This window comes from Salminus brasiliensis, chromosome 3 (genome assembly GCF_030463535.1).
Source record: "Salminus brasiliensis chromosome 3, fSalBra1.hap2, whole genome shotgun sequence".
Classification (NCBI taxonomy): Eukaryota; Metazoa; Chordata; class Actinopteri; order Characiformes; family Bryconidae; genus Salminus; species Salminus brasiliensis.
This window is the reverse complement of record NC_132880.1, coordinates 9,928,105-9,947,598: the sequence shown is the minus strand read 5'-3', so window position 1 is coordinate 9,947,598 and position 19,494 is coordinate 9,928,105. Positions and strand designations below refer to the sequence as shown.

Genomic DNA, 19,494 nt, shown 5'->3' with positions numbered 1-19,494 from the left:
ATGCAAATCTAGTTTAACATCCCTGCAACTGGCAATCTGTTCTTATTTTGCATCTAATAAAGCGGTGGTCATGGGTTAACACAGAGAGTGAAAAAAGAAAGGAGGGTAAAAAAAACCCAACTTGAATTAGAGGGAGAGAAGAAATGAGGGAGTTCATAGGGTCGTATATCATTAAGCAATTGAGAAAGTTAATTAGGCAGCTCTGATAATTATTGCCATGGCAACCTGAGCGCACTCATGCAGATTTGATTAATGAGGTGCCATTTATCCGAGCCGGTGAGCCGGCACAGTCACTGAGGAGCGTGGGAGACCCCTAGTGACCAAATGAGGCACTGTAACCTCTCACTTAAAGGGCCCATATCCTCCAGTTTTCTATTGCAGTTTCTCTTTATCCCTTAAAATTAAACAGACCTTTTTTGTTGTTGTCATGTGTATGTAAATGAGCTATGTTCTAATTGGCTGATCTGTATCATCCCTTATTCAAAAAGCAGTCCTTAAAAAGTCAGTGTCAATGGATGGAACTAGCCGGCTGTAGGCTAATTCGGGGGATGGATATAAGCGTGTTGCGTATGTGTTGTTTCTTATGACATCACAGAAACAAAATGTTTGAAAACTGCTATTTTCTTTGTGATTTTTCATCCATTTTCTCCCCAATTTGGATCACCAATTACCCACCACATACATATTCTCCCTCGATCACGCTCTAGCAATGCTCCCAACTCTGGAAGGGTAAAGACCAAAACACACTTCCTTCGATATGTACGCAGCTCTTTTTCTGAATGCCACCGTACATACAATGTCTCCAGGCAACATCTGTGTACCCAGCTTCGATGCATCGGCCAGCGCTGGCCAGCATTGCACTGGAGTGATTTATCCACCCTGGAGAGAGAAAGGCCAACTGTGCTCTCTCTAGGCCTCGGCTGCCGATGCCAAAAGCATCATGACCGGGATTCGAACTAGCGATCATCTGGTCATAGTGGCAGCACCACAGAGATTGTCAGTTTTGAGTTGTAAGTTATGTAGACGAAATGCTCATTTATGCTCAGCGGTGAATACGGACACCGATATGGACAGAGTATGGACTTTCCGTACTCTGTGTTCATTTCGTCCGTATTTGACCACGTTTTCTGAAAGTTTACGGATACGGAAATGGAGCAGTACCATTTTTTACACTGTTTACTGATGTTTACACCATTGCGTCTTTGGTCTTTTTTGTAGTAAGTACACTATCATGACCTCCCACTCTAGTGGATGTATTGCTTAACATCCAAGCCTTCATAAAGGACACGTGGAGTTATGTTAATTTTGTACATAAAGGGAGTACAAATTAGGGGGTCCATTGCTATTGAGTAGGTCCTCCTCCAGTCTTGATGACCACCATTCTCTAATATTTCCATAATGCTTTCTTAAAATCATTGTTAATTGACTACCCTCCACAGACCTCTTATAGTGGTTGGGGTTTTTTTCACAAAGCTGGTGATGGCGTTGCCATGGTGTCACCTGAACTACCTCACTTCTTAACCCACTCTTGAGTTGTTATGGTGTATGATTGGACACTCACGGTACACTTTTCCTAAATGCAGATTCAAATTCATTTCCACTGACAACTTCTAGTTGTAGTAGCATGAGTGATTCCCTGGTCTATTCTTGCCATGATCAACTCCATCTCTACTACAGCTGAAACAAACAGTGTATCAATGAGCTGGGAGATTCTATAAGAGAGACATGTGCTTATCTATATGTCTTCCTTTCTGGCTACCAGTGTTGGCAAAATGAGAACAACCCCATAAACAACACAGTCCATATCATTCTGTCATTGTTAAAGACTAGATATAGGGCAGTGGTGGCTCATTAGTAAAGAGCACCGGGCAATTGATGACAGGGATGTGGGTTTGATACCCGACCTCGACAAGCTGCAACTGTTGGGCCCTTGAGGAAGGTCTTTCACCCTCTCTGCTCCCTGGCCCCGCTCCAGGCATGTGTCCTTACTGTCACTGTGTGTGTCTGTTCACTAGTGTGGATGATAATATCAAACCATGAAAACGTGAAACCACAACACCCCTAACCCACATCAACACTTGACAAGCAGTGTGGCGTCTGGTGCATCGTCTTGTTGCTATTTTTTGTGGTTATCCTTCAAAAAAAGACCAGAAAGATCTGAAGCGCCCTCTAGTGGACACTACTTGCAATTAGTGTGGGCCAAAATCAAGTAAGACATCATGTCATCACTTCAGGACTAATATAACTCAAGTAGCCAAAAGTATCTCAAAAGAACCCCAGATCAAAAAGACAAAAATCCCTCGCCTCAATACTGCAAAATCCACACGGAATTCCAAAAGCCCAGCAAGCTTTCATTTGCCTCGTTACCTCAGGATAAATTATAACTAACCATTTTTAAAAATGACAGACAGAGAGACACATAAGAAGAGTGAGCTGCCACAAGGGAATAAGCATCCATCTCCATTCCAGCAAAGACATCACAGCTCATAGTAAGGATTCCTGTTTATTAGACAAATATCAAACAAAGGTGTAGGAATTCTTCCAGTCTTTTTCTCTCCATCCCTTTTTCACGCACGCACATCAGGCAGGAAACACCATTCCAAAACACATATTTGTATATAAAAATATAAAACACACAAATAAAACTCACATTACAAGTCTTCACCTCATCACGTTCCAAGAACACATCACTCTGGTACTGCAGACTTCTCGTAAGAAGGGCGTTTCCCATTCTTGCATCACTGCAGACGTTTTTTTTTTTAATGTAGTGAGTCAACTTTAAACAGTTACAGTACTGGAGACATACTGGAGTTCAGAAAACAAAAGGTTAGAATTCATGTGAGTAGTTAGTCTACCGAACTTTGTGACTTTACATTAGAACTGAACCTACTGACTACTGTAATCCTATAGTGACCTGTTATTTAATGGAGCAGTGTGATCTGCTATGTGTTTTTATCAACAAGAGAACATGTCAGGGATGCACAATGAGATCTGCGTCACATCTGTATCACCTGATATTCTTTTTTTTTTTTTTTTGATTATTTCTTTTAAATAATGGCTATCAGTCAATAATTTCATTTTTAAATATGAATGACTTTTAAACATATAGGACTTGTAGGACAGGGACATGCATTCATGAACAGATATTTGGACAACAAAAAGCAAAAATAAATAAATAAATAAATAAACGTAGGGCTGGGGACTTACTCATTTAGCAGAAAGTGCAGGTGTTAAAATATAAATAATATAATATTCAATAATATAATATCCTGAAGAAATCAGTAGTTTTTGTGGCGGATGAGTAATCGGGACTGCCTCTTCAGATGAGTGCTTAAACTACAGCTAACCGGTACACTGGATGCTGAAGACTTGTCTTCGACATCACTTTGAGGATCTTTAAGGAACTTTTGGAGGTTTTTCAAATTGAGACTTTGCAGGGACATCTTAAGATGCTTTAAGAAACCTTCAAGAAAGGTTTTTTTAGAAGAACGTGGTTTTTTAAAGGTTCCTTTAAGCATTTCTTGAGTCATTCCTTTAAGTTCAGGATGTGCCAACATGTCAGATAATTTATTTCTTGCTGCCTTGCTTCTCCAAAATGGAGAAGGAAAAAACCTCTTAACTTTGAAAGGAAGTCCGTCATTGTGGGCCATTTCTATTGGTTCATTCATTATGAAATTATGTAAAGATCTGTAAACAATACAGAAAGAAATACAGAAAAAGGAAAAAAGATTTTGTTCAGAGAACGATGATGATTTATAACCATCTACAAATAATAAATATTTCTCTGTAACACTAATTCAGGTAGCTGTTTCTACATTTCATAAATGTAGCATGTGAATGAATTAGCATCAGCATCTGCTTCGAAAAATATAAGCATGGAAACTGTGGCGCAGAATTCCTAAATCAGTGCATCCCTACAAAATGTTCTCCCAATACAATCATTAGAGATGTGCGGAGAGAGAAAAAAAAAGCTTATGCTAACTCACAGTGCGTCCTACTGGTATTGCCCTGACAGGTTAATGTGGTACTTCAAAGCTGCAATTACTAAAAATGCCAACTTAAGCACCCGCCTCATGCTAACCCAACGGCAGCATCCAAACAGAGGGAAACCATAACCGTAACAGTAAACATGTGGTTATAAGTTCACAACAGGAGAAGACATGGTTTTACCACCATCTCTGGAGTACACCTCAACATAATCCCACAGTAACCAAGGACACTGATTACGTAAAAGCCTTCAGCTTCTGGTAATCACAGTTCCTCCCGAGATAAGCATCATTCACTCTGAGTTAAGCCCTCATTAAGTCAATGCGCTGACTGCCTGCACACACTACATGGCATGTCTGGAGTATTTTCAAAGTTGCTGATACATTTTTTTAAAAGCTCAAAAGTTCTATACATATGGACACTGAAATCATACACGTCATATACACGTCCTTGAATAGATGCCCTACCACAACGTCCAGTGAAACATGCTAGATAAGCAGAGAGGGAGTGGGCTTCTTGCCAGGCCACGCCTCTTTGGCATACTTTTTCTTGCGAGGTTCGTTGAGTGGTTCTGCCGTGTAAGGTCCCGGGGCTGGGGTTGGGTTCAGCATGGCAGGGGGCTGCACCGTGGTCGGGGAAAGGTCCACCTCTGGAGCTGGGTTGGGGAAGGGAAGAGGCAGGCCGCCCAGCATGGCGGAGCCACCCTGAGCGCCGATCCCCTGGTTACCTGCATCGTGGCTAGTGGGGGGGAGGTCACCGTAAAGCCCTGAGCTGAGAGGGAAGTTCTGCATCCGCCGTGCCACACTGTCCTCCAAGCCGAGGGTGGCATGGCCCTCCAGTTTCTTCTTCTGTGGTGTGGTAGGTGAAAACATGGCAAGTATAAGAAGGTGACTAATGTGCTGCTCTGCATGTAATACATCATAAAGTAAACATCACTGCTGCAGGCGAACTTCTCAATTTCCCAAAACTACCCCAGACAGAGTTCACCTGTGACATTATTTCAGTGACCAAAACAAAACGGCTTTATTTGAACAGATCAGTGTGGTGGCGTTACCACTTAGTAATCAAATCAAAAGCTAAAGCAGCAGCAGCATCCACTGACACACAGAACAGCCGTTAAAGAGTTAGTTAGTTAATATGAGGAGGAGTTAAACTCTTCACTTTTCATTTGGATATTAAAGATAATTCATATTAATGGTGAGCTATAGTTAAGTTAAAAACAGTCATTTAAAAAGTTACTACTGTTACTGAAAGTACAGTGATTTACTGCTGTTTGCTGTTGTGCATTAGCATATCTTACCCAAGTTGTGCAGCTGTATTATTTATAGAAGCACAAAGATCGGATCGTGTAGTAATGTGATGTGCCCAGTGTAGTTCTAATGCTTACCAAACCACATATGTCCAATAATATGTCCTGACAGTGTTAGGGTATTGACAGCTCACTGCTAGATATGAGTGTTTAGCTGTGTTTTCGTTAGCTATTAGCATTTTTGCCCAATAAAATCGAAGGCTTGATTACTGAATGTCGATTCAGATACTGCTGGGTGCCTCACAATTCTGTCTGACTAGGCAGGCACCTCCAAAATCCTCTCTAATGATGTTCTAATCATCTGCAGCTAACGTGCTAGACCTGATTCTGATTTAAGGTATTTTAGGTGTTCTAACTTCTTCCACACAGATGATACAAATGATTAAAAAAGACTTCCCTCTCTTAATATTGTTCAATATCAATATTTTCTTAATGGGGTGTCCGAATGGATATGCATGTTTTCCCATTCTGCTTGTATAATAGTGTTTATGTTGCCATACCATACACTCTCAGGTAAAAAATGGCATATGTTTGCCTCCACAGAGACTGGATGGTACGACTACAGAGGTAAATAAAACAAAGCAAGAAGCTAAACCGGTATGAAGCTTCAACAAACGCAAGACTAGCAGCCAAGAACTACGCTTCCATAAATAGAAACAGAGGTTGGAAGGCCACTAAAAATATTTCTGGGCCTCTTTTTACAGAGACAGGAAGAACCTTCTGTTCTCCATGTCTGTTGTTTTTAGGTTATACTGCTGACAGTCAGTACAAATCATGTTGAATCTGATCCAAAATCAGAGCTCACATTCTGATTCTATTGTGCTGTACATGCATGCCAGGGTGGTCAAACTCCACAGTACTGAATAATGTAGCGTTTACTCTGCTCTTACTATTAGACTCATGCCAAAATGTGGGGACTCATTCCAAAAGTTTAAAGAACCTCCACATGATGCAAAAGTTCTAGATCAACTACATTTTCCCTCGAGCTGCAGACCTAAACAGATATGGGAACTGAATGATGCAATCACATTGCATGCTTTTAACACAAGCAGACTTGTTGGTACCTTAAGGGGAACGACTGCTGTCTGCACCATGTTTCTGAAGCGTCCCACAGACGGGTCGATGTCCTCTGAAAACACACAAGCATTAAAGAGTGTTGACTCGATCAGCGATCAGAACATGAACAGGGTGGAATGATGAAAATGAAAGCATCCTAAAATAGATATGTACTAGGGAATACACCATTATAACACTACACTATATCTGTAATTAAGAATGTAACAGCATGTGTCTAAATCCAGTGTATCTGGTTAAAGTGACCGGATAATACTATTCTGCTGCATACAGTTAGTTAAGACTTAATGGCTGGTTTATACCTGATGCATTGAGAAAGTTGCAAGAGTCCTTGCAGCTAAAATTACATCACACATACAGAGACGCCCCCTGTACAAAAGCTCTGTAGATCGAGTTTGTAGATTGGTGCATCGCACGCACAAAATGCTTTATCGCCCAGGTATTAATGCATAAGACAATTCACTGAATATACTACAATAACTACAGCCTACACTATGTCAAAAATGTTTGTGGACACCCCTTCTAATGCATTCATCTACGTTGTACAGCTAAGCTACACCCGTTGTGTGCTGCCACACACACAGCCAGTCTAGTCCTTGTAGAGAAGTACTGTCAATAGAATAGGACTCTCTGGAGCAGTTAACATGAACCTAATGCCACTGTGCCTAATGCCAAGCATGGTCTAGAGGGGTATAAAGCCCCAGCATTGAAATCATACACGTCATATACGCACCCTTGGATAGAAACAATGAACAATAAATGAGCAGGTGTCTTGATACCTGTGTCCATATAGTGTGCAGCTCTGATATGTGAGATGTTATAAATAGTATTCATAGTATAGAAATTAGTATATTTTAGACCACACTAGTCATTACAGTGTCAGTGATCAGTTATGTCCCCTTTCCACTGATGAATTGGGAAGAGGGCGCAACTCACGCGTACCTAATGAATTGCTAACTCAGCGTAAAGAGTCCTATTATGGTTGCGAGAGTATGCATGCACTCCGAATATACCTGGGTTAATAATTTCCTCGTCCTCACTGAAGGACACTCGAGAGCTTCTCCTTTTCCTCTTTGGTCTCTGGATATCTAGGTTGCCTTCCTCAATTGTAAGGGTGGAGATGCGCTTGTTATGGGCCGTGTTGAACTCGGTCAGGTTCTGGATTGGAACATGAGAGTTAATGGTGCTGACAAAACACCACAAACCGCCTCCATTATAAATCCCCCAAAGGTTTTCTCTTACATGCATTAACTATCTGCCAACAAACACTAGGGATGGGTTACACAGTTCTGTCAGCTTCACCAAAGATACACAGCGCAATGACAGCATGTCAAGCCCAAAGTGACAATGATTCCTCCTATTACAAGTCATTGGAGCATCACAAAGATTTCTGAAGCTTTCGTTAGGGTAAAAATGCTGCATACTATTGCTTTAAGCAGTAGATCACAATTTATCGTGATAAGATAAGAAGACACACCCACTTCTAATACAGCAAAACAAACACACATCTAACTCAGTCTCCTCTTCTGGCAGCCCCAGCAATCCTTTGAGCTCCTCATCCTCCACCCCACTGTCTCCTGTGGTGGCGCTGGGCTGTGTCTGTGGTTTCTCTCTCAAGGTGTACACTCGCGTGGATGCCCCAAAAGACATGGTTGAGTCAATGGGTACCTGCTGAGGTTTATGGGGCTCCAGACGAATTCTACCCAAAAAGGTCCCATGAGCTGGAAGGAGGAGACACCCCTTACTGAGTAAAGGTCATCATAAATTTGTATGACTATGTGATCAACTAAATAGACTAATTTCAACCTTCGGTGAAGACCCTGATGTCTCTCTATGTCTAAACGTTCTCATCAGTGGTAACACTCACTGCTGTTGAGGTCGATGAGAAAGACCCTCTTGAGATGCCGGTGGTAGACGAGTGCTGCATGCACGCGCGAGCATGACTGGTGGTCTATCGTGAAGTCACAGTGGTCTGGGTTCCTCCCAAACAGGTAGAACTTTTTCTCATCTATGATCAGTTTCTGAAAATGGTATAAAATAAATAAATAAATAAAAACTGAGCAAAGACTCTCACAACACACAGGAACAGAGGACAATATGAACATCTGGGGGACTTTGAGAACCGGTTTGATACAGATGTGTAAAGAAATATTTCCAATAGAATAGGACTCTCTGCTGATAGAATAGGACTTGAGCTAGAGTAGTAAAAAGCTTGACTGCATTGCATAGTGAAACAGTGGGACTGTGTTCACTGGGATGAGGTGGGGTGGTGATTATTCAACATCCTGACCTCGCTAATGCACTCACAGCTGAATGCAATCAAATCCTCACAGCAATGCTACAAAATCTAGTACATGTCCACCTGCTTATGCAATGTCTCTTCCAAAACCAAGGGTAATTATAGGGACTTTGTCCCCTTTTTAATGCATCCCACAGATATTAGATGAAGGTCTGTCACTCAGTTGGAGTTCCTCTGCTCCACAGCCCAATGGTGAGCAGATGGTCAGAGGTCATGTCTTTCTTCCAGCATTCCAGTCATTCTTTTCTTACCTCTATTAACTTGTCTCCTTTAACCACGTCCAAATGAAGCCCAGGGGGTGGTTTTCCTGCCCTAGTGTGAGGCCAAAAACAGTCAGAAAACAGTCAGAAAAGACACAGTTGGGGTCTCCACTAAAGGGGAGGACCACTTGACTCACGGTTATGCTCAAGCACCACCCATTTAGGGGAGGTATTTGTTTACTTGTGTGACTGAGAGTGCTTTTTTTTTGCCAGTGTTGAAAGTTCTAGCTGAAACAGTCTGCCTGCATGTGTCAGCAGCCCAGGACAGACCAGACCAGCTTGTATATGGATGCCTACAGGATGCTAGTTTTGAAAGAGTGTGTGCTTCAATCTAAAGGGCTTAGGCTTAACGGTCATGGTGCTGGTGTGTGATGTACAGCCACCTCCTCTGCTATTCCAGCATGTATTCAGCACATTTTAGACGTTTCAGAATCAGTCAGCTGGCTAGCTAAGCAGCTAAACAGCTACGATGCAGCAGATGCAGACTGTTAGTCAAGTTTACTGCCTGCGGCTGCACCCAGGCTTATGCTCTTTTTATTATTATCCCTCGTCTGTGCACGTAATAACTCGCATGCAGCACACAAGCATATTGCACCACGAATATGAACAAAACGTCTTTGCAGTTTTCACAAAACACGCTGTCAATCTTCAGGCTTACCATGACGGACAGTCGAAGAGAGCTGTGTTTGTGCTTGGATTCGCCGCCATCTTGGCTGGCTGAGGTGCATGAGTAGCGAGTGATGGGCGGAGCCCGCTGGCAGGCTGCCTTCTGGGAGGAGTAGTCCTGACTGGAATTGTAGTTTACTGTTAATTGTAGCAAGCTCTCTGAATTATCCCTGCAGCAAGTTGTTTAATTGGATCGGTAGCGACCGAGCACTTTATTGTAAGTTTAATAGGATTGGATTTTAATAATGTAGGTCAATGTAGTACAATTACAGCAGCAGTGAAATGCATACAATTATTTAGACACAGCCCAGCAACAGCTTCAGATACTGTACGTTGGTGTTGCATGATTGCTGATGCCAAGCGAGCTGGATTGAGTGTTTCTAGAACTGCCGATCTTCTCAAATTTACAGCTCAACAGCATCTAGAAACGCCTTATTGTTGAGAGAGGTCAACAGAGAATGGCCAGGCTGGTTCGAGCCAACAGAAAGGCTACAGTAGCTCAGATCAGAACACTCTGTACAATTGTGGTGAGCACGTCGACCCTTATGGCAGATGGGCTACAACAACTCAAGACCCCAACAGGTTCCAGTTCTGCCTGCCAAGAACAGAAAACTGAGGCTGCAGTGGGCACAGGCATAGCAAAATGAATGTATCCAACCTCTTGTGGAATCCATGCCACAAAGAATTGAGGCTGTTTTGAGAAGAAATGGTGGCCCTACTCAATATTAGTATTGTCTTTCTAAGAAACTGAGCACAGCTGGTCTGCAGTTTCAACCATTTTCTTCTACGATATGCCCAAGTATAGATCTTACAGTGGCCTTGATAATGACTGGCCTTAATGGTAACTTGACTGAAGACACTTAAGCCTCAATATGATGTCCCATATGGCCAACACTATTAAAACATGGTATCTGAACAATATAAAAATACTTTTTTGTTCTGGCTTCAAATGTTGGCTCTCGTTCTTTTGTAAACAGAATGCACATTTCCAGATTTACATTACAAGGTGTTGAACCCTAAGGGCGTAACAGGTAGCCCGTGACTGACTGTAGATGCATTTGGGTCTTCTAAAGCATGTTTCAAACCGTGGTCCCATAGGAAGTGTTGGTCTCAGTACAAAGTAATAATACTCAAAAAAAATCTAATTATGCTAGTAATCACTCAGCCCAGATGCAGTCAATCAGCCAATACATTAGGTAACTGTCCAATCAATCTAATCCTGGTAAGTTCATGCCACAGTCTTAAATCATTTGCATCTAAAATGTTACAAAACCAGCTGTAAAAAATTAACAATAAAGCTCATTTAAACATTTAAGCTAAAACTGCAACTACATAATCCTGTGAATAACACCTCAGCATAGTTGTTTTGTTTTTACAGACTAATGCAAGTCATACAGAGCACTGCACAACAAGTGTCATTCTGGATGTGTGATTTTTTTTTGCCATGCATTTCCAAGATAGATACATCAGCTTAGCATCTCCCTTTCTAAACTACAGCGGCAAACCTCAGATACCAAAAGTAACAAAAAGTGCAGCTGGGGTGAGTGATAGGTCATGTTAAAAGGATTTCTGACATCTTAATTATTTAAGCCAGCTCCCATTAGGAAGCAACAGCATCCAGGTTTAATGCTAATGGTCTTTTTTCAGCAGTTATTCACTCAGTAACTCTCAACCCCATTTATGGAGGCACTATTCACATCTAAGCTTCTCACTGCTCTTGGCACACCTGATCTTACCAAGCAGCTCATTAAACAACTCTTTCCTGTACTGAAGTGGGCAGGGAAACACTTCAGCTCAAGAACGAGCTGTTAATGAGCTGATGAGTTGGATCAGGTATGTTAGGAGCGGAGCCCACACTGCTGCTTTGCTTTTTTTTTTAAAGCAGTGTAAGAAACCTATACAGTAATGGATGTCATCTAAATTAAATCCAACATCTATTACCAAAGGACCAGGGTTTTCAGTACCCACGCTATTTACCTTTCTCTAGCACACCTGTTTCAATACAGTACATAAATATATTTCAAATTAAACTACAAGTCTCCCAAAAGGAGAGGCGAGAAATCACAAAGCAATACAGACTGCCATCAGCAAAGGAATATAATTAAATTGAAGCACAACATTCTGTTGGGAAACAGAATTTCCCAAAAAACAAAAAAAAAGTCTTACTTGCATATATGCAACTAGTTATACACACAATTTCGAATACTAAACACAAGAAGCCAAAACTAATGAAACACATTCTTAGAAAGAAATTATAAAAGGTAGGCTACAGCACTGCACCCATATTTTTGAGGGGCATGCACATTACCTCAAAACAATGAATGCCTGATTAGTAGCTTGTATAATCTATACAAAATAAGGGCTTTTTTTTTTGGACAGTGTCATTTTTAAACAAGAGCTCCAACACATCTGCCATAACAATAAAACCCATACAAATACATGCAAAATTACACACGATTTATCAGCATCAACCTGATACACACGGAAATCATTCCTTTCAAGCTACAATATAAGTAAAGTAACATTCTGAAAGGCCCGGACGTTGTTCATCAATAAGTAGACTTGAAGTGGTCTTCGTCAACTGTTGAAAAAATGTGACCTTCATTTATAAGAAACTGCAAGGAAGCCCTAGAAAGCAAAGAAATGTAGATTTAATAGAAATAGATTTGATGTCCAAACAAACATTTTCAATCTGAAAGTGTGAATATTAGCAAGAAATACTCCTTCACGGCAGCCTTCACAATGTGAGAATGGCAAAAGCAAGAGCCAGTACTTTATCAAATGACTAATTCGAGCTCAGGCATGCTAATGGGACCTTTAAATATCAATGACATTTTACAATTTCCAGTGCAGAGCCAATGACTAATCCTGATCCATCATTTTTACTGAGAGTGCTCATTAATATAAATGGTCACCAAAATGCTGAGAGTTTTTAAAATGTGGTTTATTTAAAACCAGGCAAATCGAGTAGCCTCTACCTGAGGTCATAGAGGGACAGGTACTTCAGGGTGGTTCTTAAGCTCTGGACGCTGATGCCCTCAGCCAAAGGACAGCTTTTAATCAGGTTAAAAACCTACAGGGTAGTAAACATTAAGTCATGTTACAACACATGGAACATTAAGGCTTTGTTCAGTTAAAGTCTGGTAGACAGTTTTACAGTCTATACTGCAAACAGCCACAGGTTTTAAAAAGAATTTCTGGACCCCGGGCTTGTAAACACACGTTAACATGCATTTGATGGTCAAAGCGTATGTTGATTTACTCTACCAGTCCCAAGTTATAGAACACCACCAACTTTTTAACCAAAGTCTGCTGGTAGTCTATTCTAACACTGCTTTTATACAGACAAAGGCTTTATAAATTGTACATTGTATGAATTTTCAAAGCTTAATTTACTTCTCTTTTTTATAACTGGATTTATATCTATAACTGGATTTAACTCCACCCCCACATAAAAATGCACATCAGGACATAAATCACTTTTTTTTCTTCCATTAACCCAATGTGAACATAGTTTCATGCCTTTTACAACCGTCAATTTCAGCAAAAGTGCTTTATAACAGGAAATTAATTGTTGGCATTAGTGTACAATTATCTTCTCATCCACCATCCCAACTCACACAGAGGTGTTTCACTTCCGCAATTGTCTGCAGATATAGAAAATGCATTTATTTACACAGTTTACGCAGTTTCTGACCATGTGCAAATGTGACTGAATCATAATCCAATTGCAGCGTATCCTAAGAAATGTCTACTCATTTCATGATCCGACCACCAAAAACGCATGTTGATCCCCGGTGTAAACAGCCCATGAGTTTGACCAGTCTGGTCACATTCTTTTATTTTTTTCCCCTTGACATCACAATACGTGTCCACTTACTCATGTGATTACTTTGGCAACCTACATTTTTGGAATAGTATTGGGACACCTGCTCACTCATCGTTTTCTCTGAGGTTGTTTATTTATTTATTTATTTATTTATAAAAAAAAAATAAATAAATAAAAAAAAACAGTTTATCCTGCTTTTGTTGGATAAACTGCTACTTCTACCGCTAGATTTTGGAGCATTGCTGTGAGGATTTGATTACATCAACAAGAGAGGTTCAACAAGAGCAACAAGAGCATTAGTGTGGTCAAGACAATCACCACCTCACCTCATTCCCAACTGCACCCAGAAGTATTTGGATTAAACACCATCTAGAAAACACTACAGTTCCACAGCTCAATGCTCACACAGCTCTCTAACCCACATCTGGTCTTAGACATGGTTATTATTGGACATGACATTAGAATAGGTTCATATTTATCTGCTCCAGAGAACACCATTCTATTAGTAATACCTCTCTCCAAGGATTAAACAAGCTGTGTGTGCCTTTGCACATCTGTATCGGCAATAGGTGCTTAAAACAGCTGAATATATTTATTACAAGGGGTGTCCACAAAGTGTATGTGCAAGCGAACGCAAAAAAAATATTTATCACCTATAACCAACTGAACACAGGCTACATTTGCATTACCAGGTTGAGGAGGCAAAATCTAGTAGTTTTAGCCTTAAATGGTATACGTTTTCCCCAGAGCTATGTGAACACAAATCTGATCTCTACACAGCAGCCAGAATCTGAGAGATCTCAATTGGCCCACTCTCCAGGTGGGTAGATGGCCCCTTTCTCTCTTTTCCCAATCACTTCAACAGTGTGATATTGGTCAGCACAGGCATCTGCTAACTGATGCATCAGAGCTGGGTACCCGGCACTTTCCTCTGAGCGCACTGCATCGGCTGCAGTTCTAAGAGAGGCAGAGGTTACGCATGTGTGTCGGAGGAGGCTTGTGTCAGTCCTCACCTTCTCAGTGTTTGGAGCAGAGTACTGGTACGAGTGGACTGGTTAATTGGCTATCCAAAAATTCAGGAATAATAGTATAAATATATTAACTGACCGTGTCAAATTTAAGTAGTTCACTGACCTGGCTCTGGTTGGCAGTAAAGCCATAGGATGTAGATTCCCTTGCATTTGACAAGCTCATTATAGCTGAGGTCATGGACTTGTTCTTCATCTGGAACAAATTGCAAACAAAGTGTAGAAATAAGAAGTTAAGAAGTGAAACTGTTACATTACACAAAGTGGAGGGCACAGGGATGACCACTTCATAATTCTCCAGGCTTGACAATCCACTTTGTGTGGACGATCGGCAGACTACTGAGGTATCCAAGATAAAAAGGAAGGACATGTTTTCAGACAGCCTAGATAGTGACAGTGGAATATGTCTGTGCGCACGGGTGCTGGCAAAGCTACCAGAGAGAATTTATTCTTTATAGGGTCAACTACCAGCCCTTCACAGAATACATGTCTATAGCACCTTCTGACTTCATGGAGGAGTACACAAGTCATCACATTAAGTTTCACAATCACATAGGTCAGGTAGATTTGTGTGTACCAACCCTTTATACTTTCAGCCATGGGCATAAATACCATTCAAACAGTGAATCATCATGGGTTCACACTCACCATACTGCATGAGCTACCATCATTAAGCAGATGAGCCTGAACCACTTCCAGCATGTGTGAGGTGACCTCGTTTAGGTCCTCTACACGACGGATGCTAAAAGCCACCAAAGACCTGCGATGCTGATGCACGAGAAAAATGGTACATGTGAAAATTTCTGACGCTGTATAGGGACACTACACATGTTCAGTTTTACCTTTTTTGTCCTTTGTGTAAATAATTACATTAATACACTGAAGTTACCATGTACAAGTATGAGTAATGCTGATTAGTAATAAACAGTCCTCAACGTGAGCCGAGATGATATTTATTACAGATACTATCCTTTACAAAGAACTATCCAGTCATCCTGTCAAGTCTGTGTAAAGTTCCGTCTCTGTATCTTTAAAACTAGTAACCAATCATGATTATGGATGCTAAATGAACATAATTAACAATCAGATGTTAAGTTGGTCAACTGTTAATGTCAGATTTACCCACACATATTTACTGTATAGGAGTTTTCACGAGGCACATTCATCATATATTGTCAAAAAGACAGTATTTATTGGTAGTCAAACACCTGAAAGGAGCGAAGGCTGCCCACTAGTTTGATGTATGTGCCAGGAGGAATAACGCAACTGTTCATGTTGACATCCTGGGACAAAAAGAAAGAAAGAAAGAAAAGTGAGAGCCAGGCAGCAGTTAACTCTACTAAATTCAATGGATCATTTCTGTCAAAAGGAAATGCTGTCTTGCCATTTGTACCTCAAGATTCATCCACTGCTTAACATCTACAGGAGGTCCAGTCATGTCGTCCAGAGTGTACACAACATGTGCCACAGAGGGTTTAGTCCTTCTAATGACACCCACCACAGACACCTATGTGAAGACACTGGAATGATATTCCTGCAGTACCAATACTGGTGTCACACCAGGATAAGTGATAAAACGTTCCTTATTTATTGGGGAAAAATGATCACTTCAATGATCTCAAAGGAAATTGCAGGATTAAAGTAGGAGGACATAATTGCACAAACATTAAAGAGGTTTTAAATAGAATAAGAATAAACCAGTTACAGTAAAGTATTTATTAGCTTATTCAAAAGGTAATTTACATAGGGGCAGGTATTGCACCAATAGTTGAAAAAAAAGGGGGGCAAAGGGTTATTTAAACTCTGAAATGAATTTGTATTGAAAATGTGCTACACAGTCCAATTAAACAGGACTAACTATGGTCTCTGTAATAAAACATGGTGGATCAGGGTTTAAGTGTCAGACCCAAGTTTAGCTGATTCAAGAGGGTGGTGTACTACAGTTAATCAGTTCATCATGGAGTCATAAGAAGGAAATCTTGACTGTGGCCTTGGAACGACACTCAACATGTTAAGTATGTGACGGGACATTTACAAAAGCCAGATCAGTTTTGGGAAACTGTGAACTGATTGAAAAGAACACCCTGCCAACTATAAAGCGTGGGGCTTGGACCCATCATGCGTTGGGGTGTGTTGCAGCCAGTGGCACTGGCAACATTGCACGAGTGGAAGAATGCATACTGTCTGTTAAAAAAAACAGAGGTTGAGAAGAGGATGGCTTTTAAAACAAGACATTGATCCAGAACATCTGAAAATCCACCAGGAGACAAACCGAAGCTTTTGGAATGGCTTTGACAGTTCCCTGTCCAAATCATGGAAAGTGTATAGGCGTCCAAACCTATGCACAGGTGACATTGATGAACGATAAATGACGGAGCTCCAGGATTTGCTTAAACACAGTGTTTTATGTTAGAGGAGCTTCAGAGGCGGGGTCACAATAACAACAAGGGTCAAGGGAGCCCAAACCTTTGCATGAGAATGTAATGTTGAGCTCACCTGGTTGATCTCAATCCCTTTTATAAAGAAGGCATCCTGATGCGGAGTGGCAGACATGAGCTGGGACACTGTGCAGGGCAGTATGCATAATATTCGGGATCTCTGGGGACAGTAAAGACAAACAGTGCCAATAGATGCCCTGTTTACAACCACCATTCATGCTAAAGCACTGAAGCACGTCAGGTTTACAGACCATTTACCTTTGACTTGCCTTCACTGGGCGAACACGAAGCTTCACCAGGAGATGATTTGTAGTTGTAACCTAGATGGTATTAGACCATTTGAGAGTTCTGTACCAAGATGCCTCATTAGTTACAGCTGAACTCCGTTAAGGCGTTGGCTATAGGACCCCATGATCTTCTGGGGAAGAGGACCACAAGGGTATTTCGAGACAGAGAGCTTCTCAAAATGCCGTTTACCTTTTAACCTATTGATTAGTATTTTGGTTTAAAATGACTGCCTAGTCCTAAAATCCTGCTTTGTGAAATGCACCCGTTTCCTGTCGTTTTCCTCAGAAGACCACAGCATTAATGAAGCCAACTGATAGACGATACTCAGGGCTTACTGAACGAACCGTGACTCCCCATGATAAACCGTCCTGTCCTGTGGAGCTAATGCTAACTACACCCCTACCGTTGCTGTTTATCTCTGTTTATCTCTGCTTATCTCTGGTCTGTAGAAACACCGAGGTCACCTGAACATTTAATTGGACAGCTCTCCAGCCTCTTTTTTTTTTTAACAGATTCAGCTGTTTTGTGTGTCCCCTAATAATGGTCGCCGACAGGGGGCGCACATCAGTTACTGACCTGTTCGACTCTTAACAGTTAGAGTCTAAGGTTAAATCAACTGCGTAGAGTGGCAACCCTGCCAGACCGCTGCCTGAGAGGGTCACAGGCCTGTAGAGTTTAGGATAATTACCACCTCATTAAACACACCTGACTCTTATCTGTTAAGCAAGGCCTTTATAGGTTTGGTCAAAAAGCAACAACGCTCGTAGTCAGCCTCTGGGACTTGTTACACCCTTGCATATGCAATTTACTTCTTTTAATATTAATCACAAAATGTGACCTCTTTTTTTTTTGGCTTGGTTTTGATGGTCTGACGATGAATGCCATTACACAGCCGTATGCAAGTAAATTTGAAAGAAAATCTAAAAATATTATATTGGTATCAGTCGATACTTAACATTTGAATTATTGTATCTCTATCAGCTGCTAAAGCAAACAAAGCTTAGCTTAACCAAGACATAAATGGAGTGCAAATCTTAGATTTACTTTCTAGGAAAGATACATTGATCAGCCAGAACATTAAAATCACTGAAGTAATGAGCCTTGATTAACTGGTTACATTGGCAGCCTTCAGGGGTGAAAAGTATTAGGCAGCATTTGGGCAATCAGTTCTTGCTGTTGAGGTGTTGGAGGCCGAAATAAATGGTACGTGTAAGGCTCTGAGCCACAAGAGCCGAACTGTGATGGCTAGATGGCTGGGTCAGAGCTTCTTGTTAACTGTATGCAAACGTGGTCCAAAAACTCAACAAGGTTATAAGTGCCCAAAGCTCTTTGACACAATCCATGGGGGCCCAACTTTGCAACTTACGTGTCTTAAAAGTGTATCTGCCGACATTCGCTGGAGTACAAAACTCAGGACAACTCAAGAGGTGTGACTCAATGTTTTATTTATAAAGCCAATCCCACCAATAAATTACACATTCATTTACAGCTTCTCTGTAAATCTCCATTAATCTCAGCAAAATACTGTACAACAAAAGAAAACTGTTAGTAAAAAAAACAACAAAAGAAAACAAACAAAAAAAACAACCAAAACATCACTTTGTACACCAGTTTATTGATACGCATGTCCAAAAGTAGGCGAGGTGGGCTAGGTGTGATTCTATGAACAGGGCACAGTGAAGAGAGTGGTTTTGCACCTATACATCAGTCAGTCAAAACCTGAACCTATTGCTCCGCCTTTACCCTGGCAGTAATGTCTTGGAAAAATCTCCATTAGACCAGCGATCTGAGCTTGAAGTTCTGGAGGACCGCACAGTTCCTACATAGTTCCTCTGCTTCGCCACACTTGATTCAAACAGTGGAGTTAATGAGTCGAGTCAGTTGTGGTACAGCTGAGAAACTACTAGTGTGCCAAAACTAGTACTTTGCGTCAGGCCCTTTCACTTTCCTTTCTGATTGGTGGCGAACACGTATGCACGAAGATGAACAAAAGACATGGTTGATGAGAACTTCATGTCAGCAGCCTCTTACACAGCGGTGATGACAGATTTCCTGGCAGATATTACAGTGTTTCAGTCATAATGCAGAGGAACTCTGCAAACCGGTGTCAGACACCCAGTTAAAGCCCAATTTAAAAACAAAAAAAGGCAGCTTTCATTGACCTGTTCTCTCTTAAACAACAGTTGGTATTAGGCCTAACCTGGGTAGTCACACTAGCCTGTAAGTGCTGTGGAGGTAGCTGGTCTTTGAGATAGATTTATGTTTAGTTTTTTGTTTTGTTTTTTTACCCCCCCCCCCCCCCCAAAAAAAAAAAAA

At 41.1% G+C, this 19,494-nt stretch overlaps 2 protein-coding genes across 3 annotated transcripts; both read right to left on the bottom strand.

Moving 5' to 3' along the window:
• Positions 1–2,489: 2,489 nt before the first annotated feature.
• ppp1r8a (protein phosphatase 1, regulatory subunit 8a) lies at positions 2,490–9,752 on the bottom strand. Of its 2 annotated transcripts, XM_072674633.1 has the most exons (7): positions 9,588–9,752; positions 8,921–8,981; positions 8,238–8,391; positions 7,877–8,091; positions 7,384–7,528; positions 6,361–6,425; positions 2,490–4,835 (listed from the first exon to the last, which is right to left on the bottom strand). In XM_072674633.1, the coding sequence occupies exons 1-7, from the start codon at positions 9,635–9,637 to the stop codon at positions 4,476–4,478; spliced, it is 1,050 nt and encodes a 349-aa protein (XP_072530734.1). In that variant the 5' UTR covers positions 9,638–9,752; the 3' UTR covers positions 2,490–4,475. The 2 variants fall into 2 exon arrangements, with proteins under 2 accessions (XP_072530734.1, XP_072530735.1); XM_072674634.1 differs by lacking the exons at positions 7,877–8,091; positions 9,588–9,752 and having other exon boundaries at positions 8,921–9,574.
• Positions 9,753–12,027: 2,275 nt separating this feature from the next.
• Positions 12,028–17,535, bottom strand: LOC140551242 (replication protein A 32 kDa subunit-like). Its single transcript, XM_072674632.1, has 9 exons — positions 17,523–17,535; positions 17,149–17,210; positions 16,949–17,050; positions 15,846–15,959; positions 15,661–15,735; positions 15,101–15,220; positions 14,559–14,648; positions 12,574–12,668; positions 12,028–12,223 (listed from the first exon to the last, which is right to left on the bottom strand). Exons 1-9 carry the CDS (start codon positions 17,533–17,535, stop codon positions 12,145–12,147), a joined length of 750 nt encoding a protein of 249 aa, XP_072530733.1. The 3' UTR covers positions 12,028–12,144.
• Between the last annotated feature and the right edge of the window lie 1,959 nt (positions 17,536–19,494).

Bases quoted from the DNA above. Each gene is read 5' to 3' on its own strand.
- ppp1r8a (XM_072674633.1), bottom strand. From the start codon at position 9,637: ATGGCGGCGAATCCAAGCACAAACACAGCTCTCTTCGACTGTCCGTCA. The intron at 6,426-7,383 runs GTATATTCGGAG...GTGTGTTTTCAG, and splicing joins CGAGGAAATTATTAACCCAG to AGGACATCGACCCGTCTGTG. The intron at 4,836-6,360 runs GTACCAACAAGT...ACCACACCACAG, and splicing joins CAGCAGTCGTTCCCCTTAAG to AAGAAGAAACTGGAGGGCCA.
- LOC140551242 (XM_072674632.1), bottom strand. The intron at 15,960-16,948 runs GTGAGCTCAACA...GTCTTCACATAG, and splicing joins AAGGGATTGAGATCAACCAG to GTGTCTGTGGTGGGTGTCAT. The intron at 14,649-15,100 runs GTGAGTGTGAAC...AATTTGTTCCAG, and splicing joins ATGGTAGCTCATGCAGTATG to ATGAAGAACAAGTCCATGAC.